At 44.1% G+C, this 16,757-nt stretch overlaps 1 protein-coding gene across 3 annotated transcripts in view; it reads left to right on the top strand.

The window, feature by feature from the left end:
• Window positions 1-16,757, top strand: part of AP3D1 (adaptor related protein complex 3 subunit delta 1) — a 131,438-nt gene that overhangs the window by 19,700 nt on the left and 94,981 nt on the right. For all 3 annotated transcript variants that reach the window (XM_077271940.1, XM_077271941.1, XM_077271939.1), the window contains exon 2: window positions 16,659-16,754. In XM_077271940.1, the coding sequence (XP_077128055.1) occupies window positions 16,659-16,754 (96 nt within the window). The remainder of the gene's footprint in view (window positions 1-16,658; window positions 16,755-16,757) is intronic.

The following is a 16,757-nucleotide window of genomic DNA, read 5'->3' as shown; positions in this document are numbered from 1 at the left end:
ATTTTCTCCGCCAGAGTGGTAAATCCAGTGACTGAGGGCAGATATTAATAGCCTAGAGAGGGTCCATGGTTATTGGCCCCCCCCTGGCTACAAACATCTGCCCCCAGCCACCCCAGAAAAGGCACATCTGGAAGATGCGCCTATTCTGGCACTTGGCCTCTCTCTTCCCATTCCCGTGTAGCGGTGGGATATGGGGTAATGAAGGGTTAATGTCACCTTGCTATTGTAAGGTGACATTAAGCCAGATTAATAATGGAGAGGCGTCAATTATGACACCTATCCATTATTAATCCAATAGTACGACATGGTTAAGAAAACACACACACATTATTACAAAGTCCTTTAATGAAATAAAGACACAGGTTGTTGTAATATTTTATTATACTGGTAATCCACTTGAAGACCCTCGTTCTGTAACAAAGGAAAAATAAAAAAACAATATTCCATACCTTCCGTCGTTATGTCCCACGAAGTAAATCCATCTGAAGGGGTTAAATCATTTTACAGCCAGGAGCTGTGCTAATGCACTCGCTCGTGCCTGTAAAACCCCGGGTACTGAATGGAAAGCAGGGGATTGTCCTGTACTTGCCTTGAGTTGCGGTGAGGCGCCCTCTGCTGGATGTCCTCATGAACTGGAGCCTTGGAAAAGTTCCCACGCTCGAGTTCATATGAGGACATCCAGCAGAGGGCGCCTCACCGCAACTCAAGGTAACTACAGGTCACCCTGCTTTCCATTCAGTACCCGGGCTTTACAGGCAGGAGCGAGTGCATTAGCACAGCTCCTGGCTGTAAAATGATTTAACCCCTTCAGATGGATTTACATCGTGGGACATAACGACAGAAGGTATGGAATATTGTTGTTTTTTTAACTTTTTTTCAGGACAATGGTCTTCAGGTGGATTAAGAGTCTAATAAAATATTACAACACCCTGTGTCTTTATTTCATTAAAATACTTTGTAATAATGTGTGTGTGTTTTCTTAACCATGTCGTACTATTGGATTAATAATGGATAGGTGTCATAATTGACGCCTCTCCATTATTAACCTGACTTAATGTCACCTTACAATAGCAAGGTGACATTAACCCATATCCCACCGCTACACGGGAGTGGGAAGAGAGTGGCCAAGTGCCAGAATAGGAGCATCTTCCAGATGTGCCTTTACTGGGGTGGCTGGGGGCAGATGTTTGTAGCCAGGAGGGGCCAATAACCATGGACCCTCTCTAGGCTATTAATATCTGCCCTCAGTCACTGGCTTTACCACTCTGGCAGAGAAAATTGCGCGGGAGCCCACGCCAATTTTTTCCGCCATTTAACCCTTTATTTTACAAGCTACAGCGCCCAACTTTTGCACATACACACTACTAACAGTAGTGTGGAATATGCAAAAAAAAAGGGGTATGAGATGTATAAACCATGTCTCATATCCTGTCGGGTTTGGGAAGGAGAAATGAAAAGCCGGCAATTGAATTACCGGCTTTTCACATATCTCGCGCTGAATTAAATATGAATAATATATATACCGTATTTTCCGGCGTATAAGACGACTGGGCGTATAAGACGACCCCCCAACTTTACCAGTTAAAATATAAAATCTTCTTAAAAGTCGGGGGTCTTCTTATACACCCTATGTCGTCTTATAGGGCCGGTGAATATGTGCCTTTTGGGGGGGGGGGGGGGAGTGATCCTGATGACGAGGGGGCGTCTCACAGGAAAGTGAGTATCCCCCATTACCTTATCGTAGCGGTGCAGCGTGGGGGTCTCAGTGCTGGGAGTGGCGGCGGCGGCTGCTGTGCTCTGGTGCGGCGGCTGCTGTGCTCTGGTGCGGCGGCTCCTCTTCTGTGTGGGGCCTCTGTGCTGTGAGGTGGCGGTGGCGGCGGCATATCTTTATCCAGTTGGGGCTCCTCCGGCATCTCCTTAGCCCTGGAGGCCCCGCCGCAACTCCATCGGTGCAATGCAGCGGCCATTTTCCCGGAGGCAGCTCAATAGGTGCGATGCGGTGGCCTCCGGGAAAATGGCCGCTGCTCAGATTCAGATCTCGTCCCGAAATCTCGGGACACGAGATCTGAATCTGAGCAGCGGCCATTTTCCCGGAGGCCACCACATTGCACCGATGGAGTTGCGGCGGGGCCTCCAGGGCTAAGGAGATGCCGGAGGAGCCCCAACTGGATAAAGATACGCCGCTGCCGCCGCCACCCCACAGCACAGAGGCCCCACACAGAAGAGGAGCCGCCGCACCAGAACACAGCAGCAGCCGCCGCCGCTCCCAGCACTGACACCCCCACGCTGCACCGCTAGGATAAGGTAATGGGGATTACTCACTTTCCTGTGAGACGCCCCCTCGTCATCAGGATCACTCCCCCTCCCCACCCACCATATACACCGGCGTACAAGACGATTCCCGGCGTATAAGACGACCCCCGACTTTTAAGAAGATTTTCGGGGGTTAAAAAGTCGTCTTATACGCCGGAAAATACGGTGTATATATATATATATATATATATATATGTATATGTATATGTATATGTATATGTATATGTATATGTATATGTATATGTATATGTATATATATATATATATATATATATATATATATATATATATGTGTGTATGTATTTTAACGAACATTTGAGCACATAAATCCATTCGATGTTGGTTTTGCAAGCCTGCGAGAAAATATCGCAGTACGGTATGCCAAATGGATTACATACGGAGGATGCCATGCGCAAAATACGCTGACACACCCTGCCTACGGATGACATACGGATCACTATTTTGGGGACTTTTCTGCGTATTACGGCCGTAAAAAACGGACCGTATTGTCTTACTCCTAGTGTGACGCCGGCCTTATAGTCGTAAAAATACGGTAAGTGATGAAAACAATTTCTAAAGTTGGCTAAAAAAAATAAAAATTGCCCCATTTTCCGATACCCTTAGCATCTCCATTTTTCGTGATCTGGGGTTGGGTGAGAGCTTATTTTTTGCGTGCAGAGCTGCCGTTTTTAAAGATACCAGTTTGGTGAGAGAGAATCTTTTGATCGCCCGTTATTGCATTTTAATGCAATGTCACAGCGACCAAAAAAAAGTAATTCTGGTGTTTTGACTTCAGGGCAGCACGGGGGCTCAGTGGATAGCATGGCAGCCTTGCAGCGCTGGGGTCCTGGGTTCTAATCCCACTTTGGACAACATCTGGAAGGAGTTTGTATGTTCTCCCCGTGTTTGCATGGGTTTCCTCCGGGTACTCCAGTTTCCTCCCACATTCCAAAAACATACTGATAAAGAATGTAGATTGTGAGCCCCAATGGGGACAGCGATGATAATGTCTGCAAACTGTAAAGCGCTGCGGAATATGTTAGCGCTATATAAAAATAAAGATTATTATTATTTTATCGCTACACCGTTTAGCGATCAGGTTAATCCTTTTTTTTTATTATTGATTGGGCGATTCTGAATGCGGCAATAAGAAATATGTGTAGGTTTGATTATTTTTTGTTTGTTTGTTTTATTTTGAATGGGGTGAAAGGGGGGTGATTTGTGCCGACACGCCAATGACCCCTATTATGGGGTCATCGGTGAGCGCATTTCCGGCCGGATGGCCGGAAGCGCTTGTTAAATGCCGCTGACATGTCCCGACTTTGATGCGGGCTCTACGCCGGAACCCACATCAAAGCGAGGGTTCTGTCCTCGGACGTACTATTCCGTACCAGGACAGAAAGGGGTTAATAAGCAGGCACCTGTTTAGAGTCTGACAGCAGCCGCTGTAACTGTGCGCTCACTATAAGAGAAATGAATATTCATTGCCAGTGCAGTGAATATTTATTTCTATAGCAGCGGGAAACATACTACCATTCAAAAGTTTAGGGTCACCCAGACAATTTTGTGTTTTCCATGAAAGCTCATACTTTTATTAGAGTTGCCAAATGGATTGAAAATCTAGTCCAGACATTGACAGGGTTCGAAAAAAAGATTTTTATTTGAAATAATAATTTTCTCCTTCAAACGTTGCTTTCGTCAAAGAATGCTCCCTTTGCAGCAATTACAGCATTGCAGACCTTTGGCATTCTAGCAGTTAATTTGCTGAGGTAATCTGGAGAAATTTCACCCCATGCATCCGGAGGCCCTTCCCACAAGTTGGTTTGGCTTGATGGGCACTTTTTGTGTACCATACGGTCAAGCTGCTCCCACAACAGCTCAATGGGGCTGAGATCTGGTGACTGCGCTGGCCACTCCATTACAGATAGAATACCAGCTGCCTGCTTCTTCCCTAAATAGTTCTTGCATAATTTGGAGGTGTGCTTTGGGTCATTGTCCTGTTGTAGGATGAAATTGGCTCCAGTCAAGTGCCGTCCACAGGGTATGGCATGGCGTTGCAAAATAGAGTGATAGCCTTCCTTATTCAAAATCCCTTTTACCTTGTACAAATCTCCCACTTTACCAGCACCAAAGCAACCCCAGACCATCACATTACCTCCACCATGCTTGACAGATGGCGTTCAGGCACTCTTCCAGCATCTTTTCAGTTGTTCTGCGTCTCCAAATGTTCTGTGTCATCCAAACACTTCAAACTTGGATTGTCTGTCCATAACACTTTTTTCCAATCTTCCTCTGTCCAATGTCTGTGTTCTTTTGCCCAAATTAATCTTTTCCTTATATTAGCCAGTCTCAGATATGTCTTTTTCTTTGCTACTCTGCCCTGAAGGCCAGCATCCCAGAGTCGCCTCTTTACTGTAGACGTTGACACTGGCGTTCTGCGTGTACTATTTAATGAAGCTGCGAGTTGAGGACCAGTGAGGTGTCGATTTCTCAAGCTACAGACTCTAATGTACTTGTCTTGTTGCTCAGTTGTGCAGTGGGGCCTCCCACTTCTCTTTCTACTCTGGTTAGAGCCTGTTTGTGTTCTCCTCTGAAGGGAGTAATACACACCGTTGTAGGAAATCTTCAGTTTCTTGGCAATTTCTCACATGGAATAGCCTTCATTTCTAAGAACAAGAATACTGTTGAGTTTCACATGAAAGTTACTTTTTTTCTGGCTATTTTGAGAGTTTAATGGAACCAAAAAAAATTAATGCTCCAGATTCTCAACTAGCTCAAAGGAAGGTCAAGTTTATAGGTTCTCTAATCAGCCAAACTGTTTTCAGCTGTGCTAACATGCTTGTACAAGGGTTTTCAAATGTATTCTAACCATCCATTAGCCTTCTTACACAGTTAGCAAACACAAAGTGCCATAAGAGCACTGGAGTGATGGTTGTTGGAAATGGGCCTCTATACACCTATGAAGATATTGCATTACAAACCAGACCTTTGCAGCAAGAATAGTCATTTACCACAACCACATTAACCATGTATAGAGTGTATTCCTGAATCATTTAGTGTTAGCTGCGTTGAAAATAACTGTTCTTCTGTCAAAAATAAGGAAATTTCTAAGTGATCCTAAACTTTTGACCGTTTGCGTATGTATGTATATACGTGTGTATGTGTGTGTGCTATAGGTTTGGGCATGCCTGGTCAAAATTACTGTTATTGTAAAGAGTGAAGACTACTTTCACACATCAGGTTTTTGCCGTCAGGCACAATTTGGCGATTTTTGAAAAAAACGGATCCGTGTTTTTTTTTCCGCCGGATCCATTTTTTCTCATAGAGCGCCTGATGGCCTCAAGTTTCATCCGTTTTTTACCTGATCCGTCAATTTATTTTTCCGGTGGATGGAGAAAACATACAGAGGAACTTTTTTTCTGTTCCAGCGATAAACTGATGTAACGTAAGGTGAAATGATTGAATCCAGCTACCGATTCCGGTATTTTTACACTGAGCTTTGCTCGTAGCTTCGTTTTCCATTCTGGAGTCTCTTTCTCTCTCTTTCTCTCTCTCTCTCTCTCTCTCTCTCTCTCTCTCTCTCTCTCTCTCTCTCTCTCTCTCTCTCTCTCTCTCTCTCTCTCTCTCTCTCTCTCTCTCTCTCTCTCTCTCTCTCTCTCTCTCTCTCTCTCAAGGAGGTCCAAACTCTATGCCTGGTAAACAAAAACGGATCTGGCGCATCAGTTTTTCCCAATTTGCATCGGATCCGTTTTGTAAAAAATTCACCAGATTATGCCTGATGACAAAAAACTGTTGTGTGAAAGTAGCCTTAGCAAGTTCAAGTTAAAGGTGACATGATCTTTAAAAGGCCTGAAACTAAAGATACATCTCCTTTTTATTTTAGACAAATATATTTGTTATACATTTCATTTTACATTTTAAAAGTTCCGAAAAGGAAAATGGGCTGATGCAAAAGTTTGGGCACCTTGCATGGTTAGTACCTAGTAGTATCCCTTTTTGCAAGTATCACATCTTGGAAAAGCTTTTTGTAGCCAGCCAAGAGTCTTTCAATTCTTGTTTAAGCGATTCTCATCCATTCTATCTTGAAAAATTCTTCCAGTTCTGTGAGATTCCTGAGTCATCTTGCATGTGCTGCTATTTTGAGGCCTAGCCACATATTTACAATGATCAGATCAGGGGACTGTATGGGCCATTGTAAAACCTTCAACTTGCGCTTTTTGAGGTAGTCTATTGTGTATTTTGATACGTGAGTAGGGTCATTATCCATTTGTAGAAGCCATCCTCTTATTCTACTAAAGCCATTTTATATATGGGGGTTATGTTTGCATCAAGAATTTGTGGAAATTACCTGTGAAATGTTCCCCATGCCATTGGCTGCAACACAACCCCAAAGCATGATTGACCCACTCCCATCCTTAATGGTTGGTGAGAAGTAGTGATGAGCGAATATACTCATTACTCGAGACTTCCCGAGCACGCGCAGGTGTCCTCAGAGTATTTTTTAGTGCTCGGAGATTTAGTTTTCTTTGCCGCAGCTTCATAGTAGAGGTTTTCTTCTGATGACTCTACCATGAAGGCATAAGATACAAAGAAGGATTACTCTAGAACATTGAAACTGCATTGCTGACATAAGAAAAAAATTGAAAAAGTGCTATATAATGTACCATGAAGGCAATATGTGTGCAAGAGTCTCTGAACAGTAGAACAATGTGCAACAGCTCCAGAGTCTGCTAATTCTTTCTGAAAGTCTTTTGCTGTCAAGCGGGGGTTCTGATTTGCTTCTCTAGCAATCCTGCAAGAAGCTCTCACTGAAATTGTTCTTGGTCTTCCAGACCTTATCTTGACCTACACGGTTCACGTTAACTGCCATTTTTTAATTAAATTTTGAACTGAGGAAAGGGCAACTTAAAAATGTTTTGCTATCTTCTTATAGCCTTCTCCTGCTTTGTGGGCTTCCACCATTTTCATTTTCAGAGTGCTAGGCAGCTGCTTAGAAGAACCCATGAGTGCTGAGTTTTTGGCACAAGGTTAGAGGAGGCTGGATTTTTATAAAACTAGGGAATTTGCATCACCTGGCCTTTCCTAACAAGCTAATTACAGTCTGAAACCTTGGTCAAAGTTATCTGAGCACACACATTTCTAAGGGTGCCCAAACTATTGGATCAGCCCATTATCCGTATTGCAATTTTTGAAATGTAAAATATTGTAAAGGAAACATAATTTATAAGGGAAAAACATAACAGCAGTAAAGTTACATTTAGTTGACAAAAGGGTGAAATTCAATATACTAATATTGTAAGTACAAAGTAGCTTTTGCTGGAGTTGTCAAACCTGGCACCTTAGCTCCTGGATTCTGAGCTTACAGGGCAGTTAGCAAATGGTCTGTACTAGGCAGAATATTTTCTATTGTCTGTATCGGGAGACCCAGGAGATTTGAAATGCCACAGCTTATCCAGTCGTCCACTTACCATCTGCATCCTTTAAAAAAGTTTAAAAGGGCCATTCTGGAAATATGAGCCTATCATCAGGACTATAAGGGTATGTGTCCACGGGCCGTATTACATCCGGAATAGCTGCGGATTGAACGCTGCGTGGAGCCGCAGCGTTCAATCCGCAGCGTCCAGATGTTACAGCATAGTGGAGGGGATTTTATGAAATCCCGTCTCCACTATGCGTGGGAACACGCACCCGGCGGCCCTGCGATTCCGGACATGCGGCGCGTCTTTTTAGAACGCAGCATGTCGGTTTACCTTGCGGTGGCGCTGCGCCGCCGCGAGGTATATCACAGGGCCCTGTGTGTGGGGTGCGATGATTCCAAATGTGTGCAATGAACACATCCGGCATCATCACGTCTACAGAAGGGGGCGGGGCTTTGGGCGGAGCCAGCTTTCAGCTCCGTCCAAAGCGCCGGCCATCCTGAACGTGGACACGCACCCTTATAAGCTGGGTGACACAGAAGTGTTCACACGTGGGGCTGCCTAAAGGCTGATGTGATCCATGATTCCCTTCTCCTTCCCTCAGGACAACAGACGATAATGATAACTGTAAACAGAAATGTTTACATATGTTTTCTCCCTTTTTATTTTATAACTGTTAAGCATATTTGTGTGTCATTTTATTGTTACCTTTTTATATATTTATCATAAGCATTTTATATTAAAGCTTAAAATCTTTAAGTTTTACCTTGTGTGGTGCTGTAAAAGAATCCAATAGTGTGTGCGTGCATGTGTATGAGACATAGCTAGTGGGTGACCTTTTGATTGTTTGACGGTAGCATTTCTTGGGGAATCATCACCCTATCTGTTTTGGTAAGTGGTGGCAGTGAGTTAAATAATCGGGGTGTGCTGAATGTGTCACCGTGATTTATGCTCACTTTATAGCCAAAAACAGAGGACTGCTGGATTGAGTGAGAGGAGATAAATTGACCCCTGCAGGCGCACCCCAGGTCACATGCTGAGAAGTGTGTATGTGGCAAAAATAAAAAAAATAAAAAAAATATATATATATATATATATATATATATATATCTCTTTTGGCCTTAAATACAAAGGAGAAATATGTGTTCTTCAATTTGCCTAACTGTTCACAATTGGTAATTTTGACGAGTGGTGCCCAAACTAGTACATGCCACCATATATGTATATAATGTACAGTTATGTCCATATATATTTGGACAGACAACATTTTTCTAATTTTGGTTATAGACATTACCACAATGAATTTTAAATAAAACAATTCAGATGCAGTTGAAGTTCAGACTTTCAGCTTTCATTTGAGGTTATCCACATTAAAATTGGATAAAGGGTTTAAAAGTTTCTGCTCCTTAACATGTGCCACCCTGTTTTTAAAGGGACCAAAAGTAATTGGACAATTGACTCCAAGGCTATTTCATGGACAGTTGTGGGCAATCCCTTCGTTATGTCATTCTCAAGAAGATAAAAGGCCTGGAGTTGATTTGAGGTGTGGTGCTTGCATTTGGAAGGTTTTGCTGTGAAGTAAACATGCGGTCAAAGGAGCTCTCCATGCAGGTGTAACAAGCCATCCTTGAGCTGCGAAAACAGAAAAAATTCATCCAAGAAATTGCTACAATATTAGGAGTGGCAAAATCTACAGTTTGGTACATCCTGAGAAAGAAAGAAAGCACTGGTGAACTCATCAATGCAAAAAGACCTGGGCGTCCACGGAAGACAACAGTGGTGGATGATCGCAGAATAATCTCCATGGTGAAGAGAAACCCCTTCACAACAGCCAACCAAGTGAAGAACACTCTCCAGGAGGTCGGCGTATCAATATCCAAATCTACCATAAAGAGAAGACTGCATGAAAGTAAATACAGAGGGTTCACTGCACGGTGCAAGCCACTCATAAGAATCAAGAATAAAAAGGCTAGACTGGACTTTGCTAAAAAACATCTAAAAAAGCCAGCACAGTTCTGGAAGAACATTCTTTGGACAGATGAAACCAAGATCAACCTCTACCAGAATGATGGAAAGAGAAAAGTATGGCGAAGGCGTGGTACAGCTCATGATCCAAGGCACACCACACCATCTGTAAAACACGGCGGAGGCAGTGTGATGGCTTGGGCATGCATGGCTGCCAGTGGCACTGGGTCACTAGTATTTATTAATGTGACACAGGACAGAAGCAGCCAAATGAATTCTGAGGTATTCAGAGCCATACTGTGTGCTCAGATCCAGCCAAATGCAGCAAACCTGATTGGTCGTCGTTTCATACTACAGATAGACAATGACCCAAAACATAAAGCCAAAGTAACCCAGGAGTTTATTAAAGCAAAGAAGTGGAATATTCTTGAATGGCCAAGTCAGTCACCTGATCTCAGCCCAATTGAGCATGCATTTCACTTGTTAAAGACTAAACTTCAGACAGAAAGGCCCACAAACAAACAGCAACTGAAAACCACAGCTGTGAAGGCCTGGCAGAGCATCAAAAAGGGGGAAACACAGTGTCTGGTGATGTCCATGAGTTCAAGACTTCAGGCAGTCATTGCCAACAAAGGGTTTTCAACCAAGTACTAGAAATGAACGTTTTATTTAAAATTATTGAATCTGTCCAATTACTTTTGGTCCCATTATAAACAGGGTGGCACATGTTAAGGAGCTGAAACTCCTAAACCCTTCATCCAATTTTAATGTTGATACCCTCAAATGAAAGCTGAAAGTCTGAACTTTAACTGCATCTGAATTGTTTTGTTTAAAATTCATTGTGGTAATGTCTATAACCAAAATTAGAAAAATGTTGTCTCTGTCCAAATACCGTATTTTCCGGCGTATAAGACGACTGGGCGTATAAGACGACCCCCCAACTTTACCAGTTAAAAAATAAAATCTTCTTAAAAGTCGGGGGTCTTCTTATACACCCTATGTCGTCTTATAGGGCCGGTGAATATGTGCCTTTTGGGGGGGGAGTGATCCTGATGAGGACGAGGGGGCGTCTCACAGGAAAGTGAGTATCCCCCATTACCTTATCATAGCGCTGCAGCGTGGGGTCTCTGTGCTGGGAGCGGCGGCTGCTGTGCTGTGCTGTGCTGTGGCGGCTCCTCTTCTGCAGTGTGGGGCCTCTGGTGCTGTGGGGTGGCGGCGTATCTTCATACAGTCGGGGCTCCTCCGGCATCTCAAAGACTGGAAGCCCCGCCGGCAACTCCATCGGTACAATGCGGTCAGGTGGCCTCCGGGAAAATGGCCGCTGCTCAGATTCAGATCTCGTCCCGAGATCTCGGGAGACGAGATCTGAATCTGAGCAGTGGCCATTTTCCCGGAGGCAGCTCAATAGGTGCGATGCGGTGGCCCGGCCGCTGGGGGCTGCGCATGCTCAGATTCAGATCTCAACGAGATCTGAATCTAAGCAGCGGCCATTTTCCCGGAGGCCAGCGCATTGTACCGATGGAGTTGCCGGCGGGGCTTCCAGGCTGAGATGCCGGAGGAGCCCCGACTGCATGAAGATACGCCGCCACCGCCCCACAGCACCAGAGGCCCCACACTGCAGAAGAGGAGCCGCCACAGCACAGCACAGCAGCCGCCGCTCCCAGCACAGAGACCCCACGCTGCAGCGCTATGATAAGGTAATGGGGGATACTCACTTTTCTGTGAGACGCCCCCTCGTCGTCATCAGGATCACTCCCCCCCCCACCCACCATATACACCCGGCGTACAAGGCGATTCCCGGCGTACAAGACGACCCCCGACTTTTAAGAAGATTTTCAGGGGTTAAAAAGTCGTCTTGTACGCCGGAAAATACGGTATATATGGACCTAACTGTATATTGGCCTTTTTCACAATTAGAAAGCAATGTCTGATTTTCATTAGTTGATATTCAGTAAACTTAAATTGTTAATGTACAGGTCTTTTCAGTGAGGATTGTGGGTTTCTCTTGCTTTACCAGAAGGTTACCCATAGTTTTTTGTTTTTTTTTGTCCGTGTGAATGTACCGTATTTTCCGGCGTATAAGACGACTGGGCGTATAAGACGACCCCCCAACTTTACCAGTTAAAATATAAAATCTTCTTAAAAGTCGGGGGTCTTCTTATACACCCTATGTCGTCTTATAGGGCCGGTGAATATGTGCCTTTTGGGGGGGGGGGGGGGGGGGGAGTGATCCTGATGACGAGGGGGCGTCTCACAGGAAAGTGAGTATCCCCCATTACCTTATCGTAGCGGTGCAGCGTGGGGGTCTCAGTGCTGGGAGTGGCGGCGGCGGCTGCTGTGCTCTGGTGCGGCGGCTGCTGTGCTCTGGTGCGGCGGCTGCTGTGCTCTGGTGCGGCGGCTCCTCTTCTGTGTGGGGCCTCTGTGCTGTGCGGTGGCGGTGGCGGCGGCATATCTTTATCCAGTTGGGGCTCCTCCGGCATCTCCTTAGCCCTGGAGGCCCCGCCGCAACTCCATGAGTGCAATGCAGCGGCCATTTTCCCGGAGGCAGCTCAATAGGTGCGATGCGGTGGCCTCCGGGAAAATGGCCGCTGCTCAGATTCAGATCTCGTCCCGAAATCTCGGGACACGAGATCTGAATCTGAGCAGCGGCCATTTTCCCGGAGGCCACCACATTGCACCGATGGAGTTGCGGCGGGGCCTCCAGGGCTAAGGAGATGCCGGAGGAGCCCCAACTGGATAAAGATACGCCGCTGCCGCCGCCGCCACCTCACAGCACAGAGGCCCCACACAGAAGAGGAGCCGCCGCACCAGAACACAGCAGCCGCCGCCGCTCCCAGCACTGACACCCCCACGCTGCACCGCTAGGATAAGGTAATGGGGATTACTCACTTTCCTGTGAGACGCCCCCTCGTCATCAGGATCACTCCCCCTCCCCACCCACCATATACACCGGCGTACAAGTCGATTCCCGGCGTATAAGACGACCCCCGACTTTTAAGAAGATTTTCGGGGGTTAAAAAGTCGTCTTATACGCCGGAAAATACGGTAATGTTTATGTGAGTTTCTTGTCTGATACAGTACCTATGAGCGGATTGAACTTGCTTGGAGAGATCGACCATTTTTCTCTAGAAAATATCCCACATTTATGATTCCACCATGTCACAGTGTTGGAAACGGGCTGGATTCTGAGTAATGCTAATTTCACATGAGCATATGAAAAAAATTGTCCGATTTCCATCCAGGAAAAATAGATAATTTATTTCATCTGTTTAAAATGTCAGAATTGTATTTGCGCGCCTTGAATGTTGCAGCTTTTTGAATTTCTTTGCAAAAAAGTCGGAGCTTAGCGTGCAGTGGCCTGGATGAGAGCAGCTTAACAAATTCATAATTTACACCACAAAAGTGTCGTAAATGATTACAGTCATGTACTAGAGCCCTGTAGCATGTTGGCTAGTCTTCATTTATCTACCCGTTCATATATTTCATAGGATCCAACGGGGCTTCAGTTTTGTTTTGTTTTTTCCCCCTCCAGTGATTTTTTTTAGTTTTACTTGACTTTGATGATAATCCTGGATTTCCATAGATTTAATACCATAAATCCACAGTTATAAAACTTCTTCTTTCCAAGCCTTTATCAGCATATTGTCAGCTTTGGCGTGCTGCTTTCTCCCTGCGCTTAGTTAAGTAGACACAAGTTTAGATTAAATATTTCATGACTGCCTGCTATTCTTTAGACAACAAATGTTATTCTATATTGCGCTGGCAGGTCTAATTTCCTACTGCTCACACAAAGCATCACTTGGGCCTCCTCCAGTGACTTCTGATGGGACCTACCTCTTTGGCGTCCTATTTGGCAAATGGACAGTAGTGTCCCTGAGCTGAAGATCTTTCAAAATGATGTGACTACTCCACCACTAAAGCATCCGTAACAAACAGCTAACTGGGCCAGTGAGAGCCACAGCCAATCAAAAACTCATGGGTAAATCTGTATTGAGTGAAGACAGATTGTACCAATTATGAGATAGAAGATGGCAGGTGCTACTGTAGATGGTAGGGAAAGAGAAAGGAAGAGGTGGATGCAGAGCCCCCTTCCCTCTCCCACATACGTGGAATCTAATCAGAAGTAACTGCCATCTCCTTATCAGTAGTGTAATATTCTGTTTTCACAGAATACAGATTTTACCCAGGAACTGAGAACTTTGAAGATTATCAGTCCCAGAGGTGAAAGAAACACATTTCTTTGATAAGACGTAATACAAAATTTATTATTTTCTTGTGTACTAGTGATTTATGAAATAAAAATTAAAATGTCAGGTTCTCTTTAAGTACTTCATTACCTTGGACGTCATGATTGGGAAGTTCAGTTTTTTTACAGCAGGGCATGTCGTCACGGGGTGGTTTTGATCGGCTGTTCAATTATAGGGTCACTTGTGGGGGGTTTCTACTGTTTAGGCACATCAGGGGCTCTGCAAATGGAACATGACGCCCACATACCATTCCATCAAAGTTTGTGCTCCAATTTGTCACTCCATCCTTTCCGAGCTCTGTCGTGCACCCAAACAGTAGTTTTCCCACACATATGAGGTATCTGCGTACTCAGTAGAAATAGCTCAACAAATTTTGTGGGTCATTTTGTCCTGTTACCCTTGTGAAAATAAAAAATTTGAGTCTTAAGTAATATTTTTGTGAAACAAGTTAAATGTTCATTTTTTTCCTTCCACATTGCTTCAGTTGCTGTGAAGCACCTGAAGGGTTAATAAACTTCTTGAATGTGGTTTTGCGCACCTTGTGGGGTTCAGGTTTTAGAACGGTATCACTTTTGGGTAATTTCTGTCATATAGGCCCCTCATAGTCACTACAAATGTGAGGTGGTCCTTAAAAAAATGGTTTTGTAAATTTAGTTGGAAAAATTATAAATTGCTAGTCAACTTTTAACCCTTCTAACTTCCTAAATTTTTTTTATCATGTTTCAAAATTGTGCTTATGTACAGTAGACATGTGGGAAATGTTATTTATTAGCTATTTTATGTTACATATCTCTGGTTTAACCTCTTTCTGACCTCGGATGGGATAGTATGTCCGAGGTCAGATCCCCCTCTTTGATGCAGGGCTCCGGCGGTGAGCCCGCATCAAAGCCGGGACTTGTCAGCTGTTTTGATTCACCCGCCGCTATTAACTAGTTAAATGCAGACAGCGGCATTTAACCGGCGCTTGCGGCCGGAAATGAGCGCATCGCTGACCCCCGTCACATGATCGGGGGTCAGCGATGCTTCTGCAGAGTAACCATAGAGATCCTTGAGACCTCTATGGTTACTGATCGCCGGTAGCTGTGAGCGCCACCCTGTGGTCGGCGTTCATAGCACACCTGCATTTCTGCTGCATAGCAGCGATCTGATGATCACTGCTATGTAGCAGAGGCGATTGAGTTGTGCCAGCTTCTAGCATCCCATGGAGGCTATTGAAACATGGCAAAAGTGTAAAAAAAAAAAATGCGAAAAAAATTAAAACGTATAAGTTTAAATCACCCCCCTTTTGCCCCATTCAAAATAAATCAATAAAAAAATCAAACCTACACATATTTGGTATCTCCGCGTTCAGAATCACCCGATCTATCAATAAAAAAAGGATTATCCTGATCGTTAAACAGCGTAGCGAGAAAAAAATTCGAAATGCCAGAATGTTTTTTTGTTCGCTGCGACATTGCATTAAAATGCAATAATGGGCGATCAAAAGAACGTATCTGCACCGAAATGGTATCATTAAAAACGCCAGCTTGGCACACAAAAAATAAGCCCTCACCTGACCCCAGGTCATGAAAAATGGAGACGCTACGGGTATCGGAAAATTTCGCAATTTGTTTGGAATTTTTTTTTCGCCACTTAGATAAAAAAATAACCTAGTCATGTTAAGTGTCTATGAACTCGTAATGACTTGGAGAATCATAATGACAGGTCAGTTTTAGCATTTAGTGAACCTAGCAAAAAAGCCAAGCAAAAAACAAGTGTGGGACTGCACTTTTTTTGCAATTTCACCGCACTTGGATTTTTTTTCCTGTTTTCTAGTACACGACCTGCTAAAACCAATGATGTCGTTCAAAAGTACAACTTGTTTCGCAAAAAATAAGCCCTCTCATGACCATATTGACAGAAAAATGAAAAAGTTATGGATCCGGGAAGAAGGGGATCGAAAAACGAACACGGAAAAACTGAAAATCCCAAGGTCATGAAGGGGTTAAGGGCAGAAAAATTTAAATTTTAAAAATCATGAAATTTTCCAACTTTTCTATTTTTTTTTTCACAAACGCTAGTTTTGGCGATTACATTTTGCCGCTATCATGAAGTACAATATGTCACGAGAAAACAATCAGTGGGATCCCTTAAAGTGTTCTATAAAGTGACACTGGTCAGAATTTTAAATTAATTCTGTCAAAATTGTGTTGTATTGACATTTAGGCAGGGGCCTCATGGTTACTTTTTTGCAGCACCCGTCTTCCTGCCAATGCTAGCACTGTGCCAGTACTGCAGTGTAAGCTAGGATACAGATGTGACTGCAGTTTGCTAAATAAATCCTAATGAAGCGTGGCTCCATCCACCTGCCTTGTGCTGTGATGTAGCAGTGCAATGGTGCACTCTCTGGCAGTGCAACATCAATGTTTGGCCAATGTTGATTTTAGCTTTGAGTGCTCATAATTCCATTACTTGATGTTCACTTAGACATCCGTGGTGGAGCGTCACTTTAATGTGCTCAGTTTCCCCACATATCCTGTCACACATACAGGTAGGCAGAAACAGGCCAGCCAGTCACGGCAGGATTGTCTAGCTTTGTAATGCATGGGGATCATTTTAAAGGGATTTTGAAACTTGCCTTGCCTCCATGTGCAGACTCTGTGTGGTATGTTAAAGACTATGCTGCCGCAGATCCTTTCTGATGCCATTTACATTACTGTTCTTTTTCCCCTTCTAGGCAAAATATATCTCCCACTGTATCGATGAGATCAAACAAGAACTTAAGCAAGACAACATTGCTGTGAAAGCTAATGCCGTTTGCAAGCTAACCTATGTG

The sequence above is a fragment of the Ranitomeya variabilis genome, chromosome 1, assembly GCF_051348905.1.
Source record: "Ranitomeya variabilis isolate aRanVar5 chromosome 1, aRanVar5.hap1, whole genome shotgun sequence".
NCBI lineage: Eukaryota > Metazoa > Chordata > Amphibia > Anura > Dendrobatidae > Ranitomeya > Ranitomeya variabilis.
Note: the sequence above shows the minus strand (reverse complement) of the source record. Positions and strands in the feature narration are given on the sequence as shown.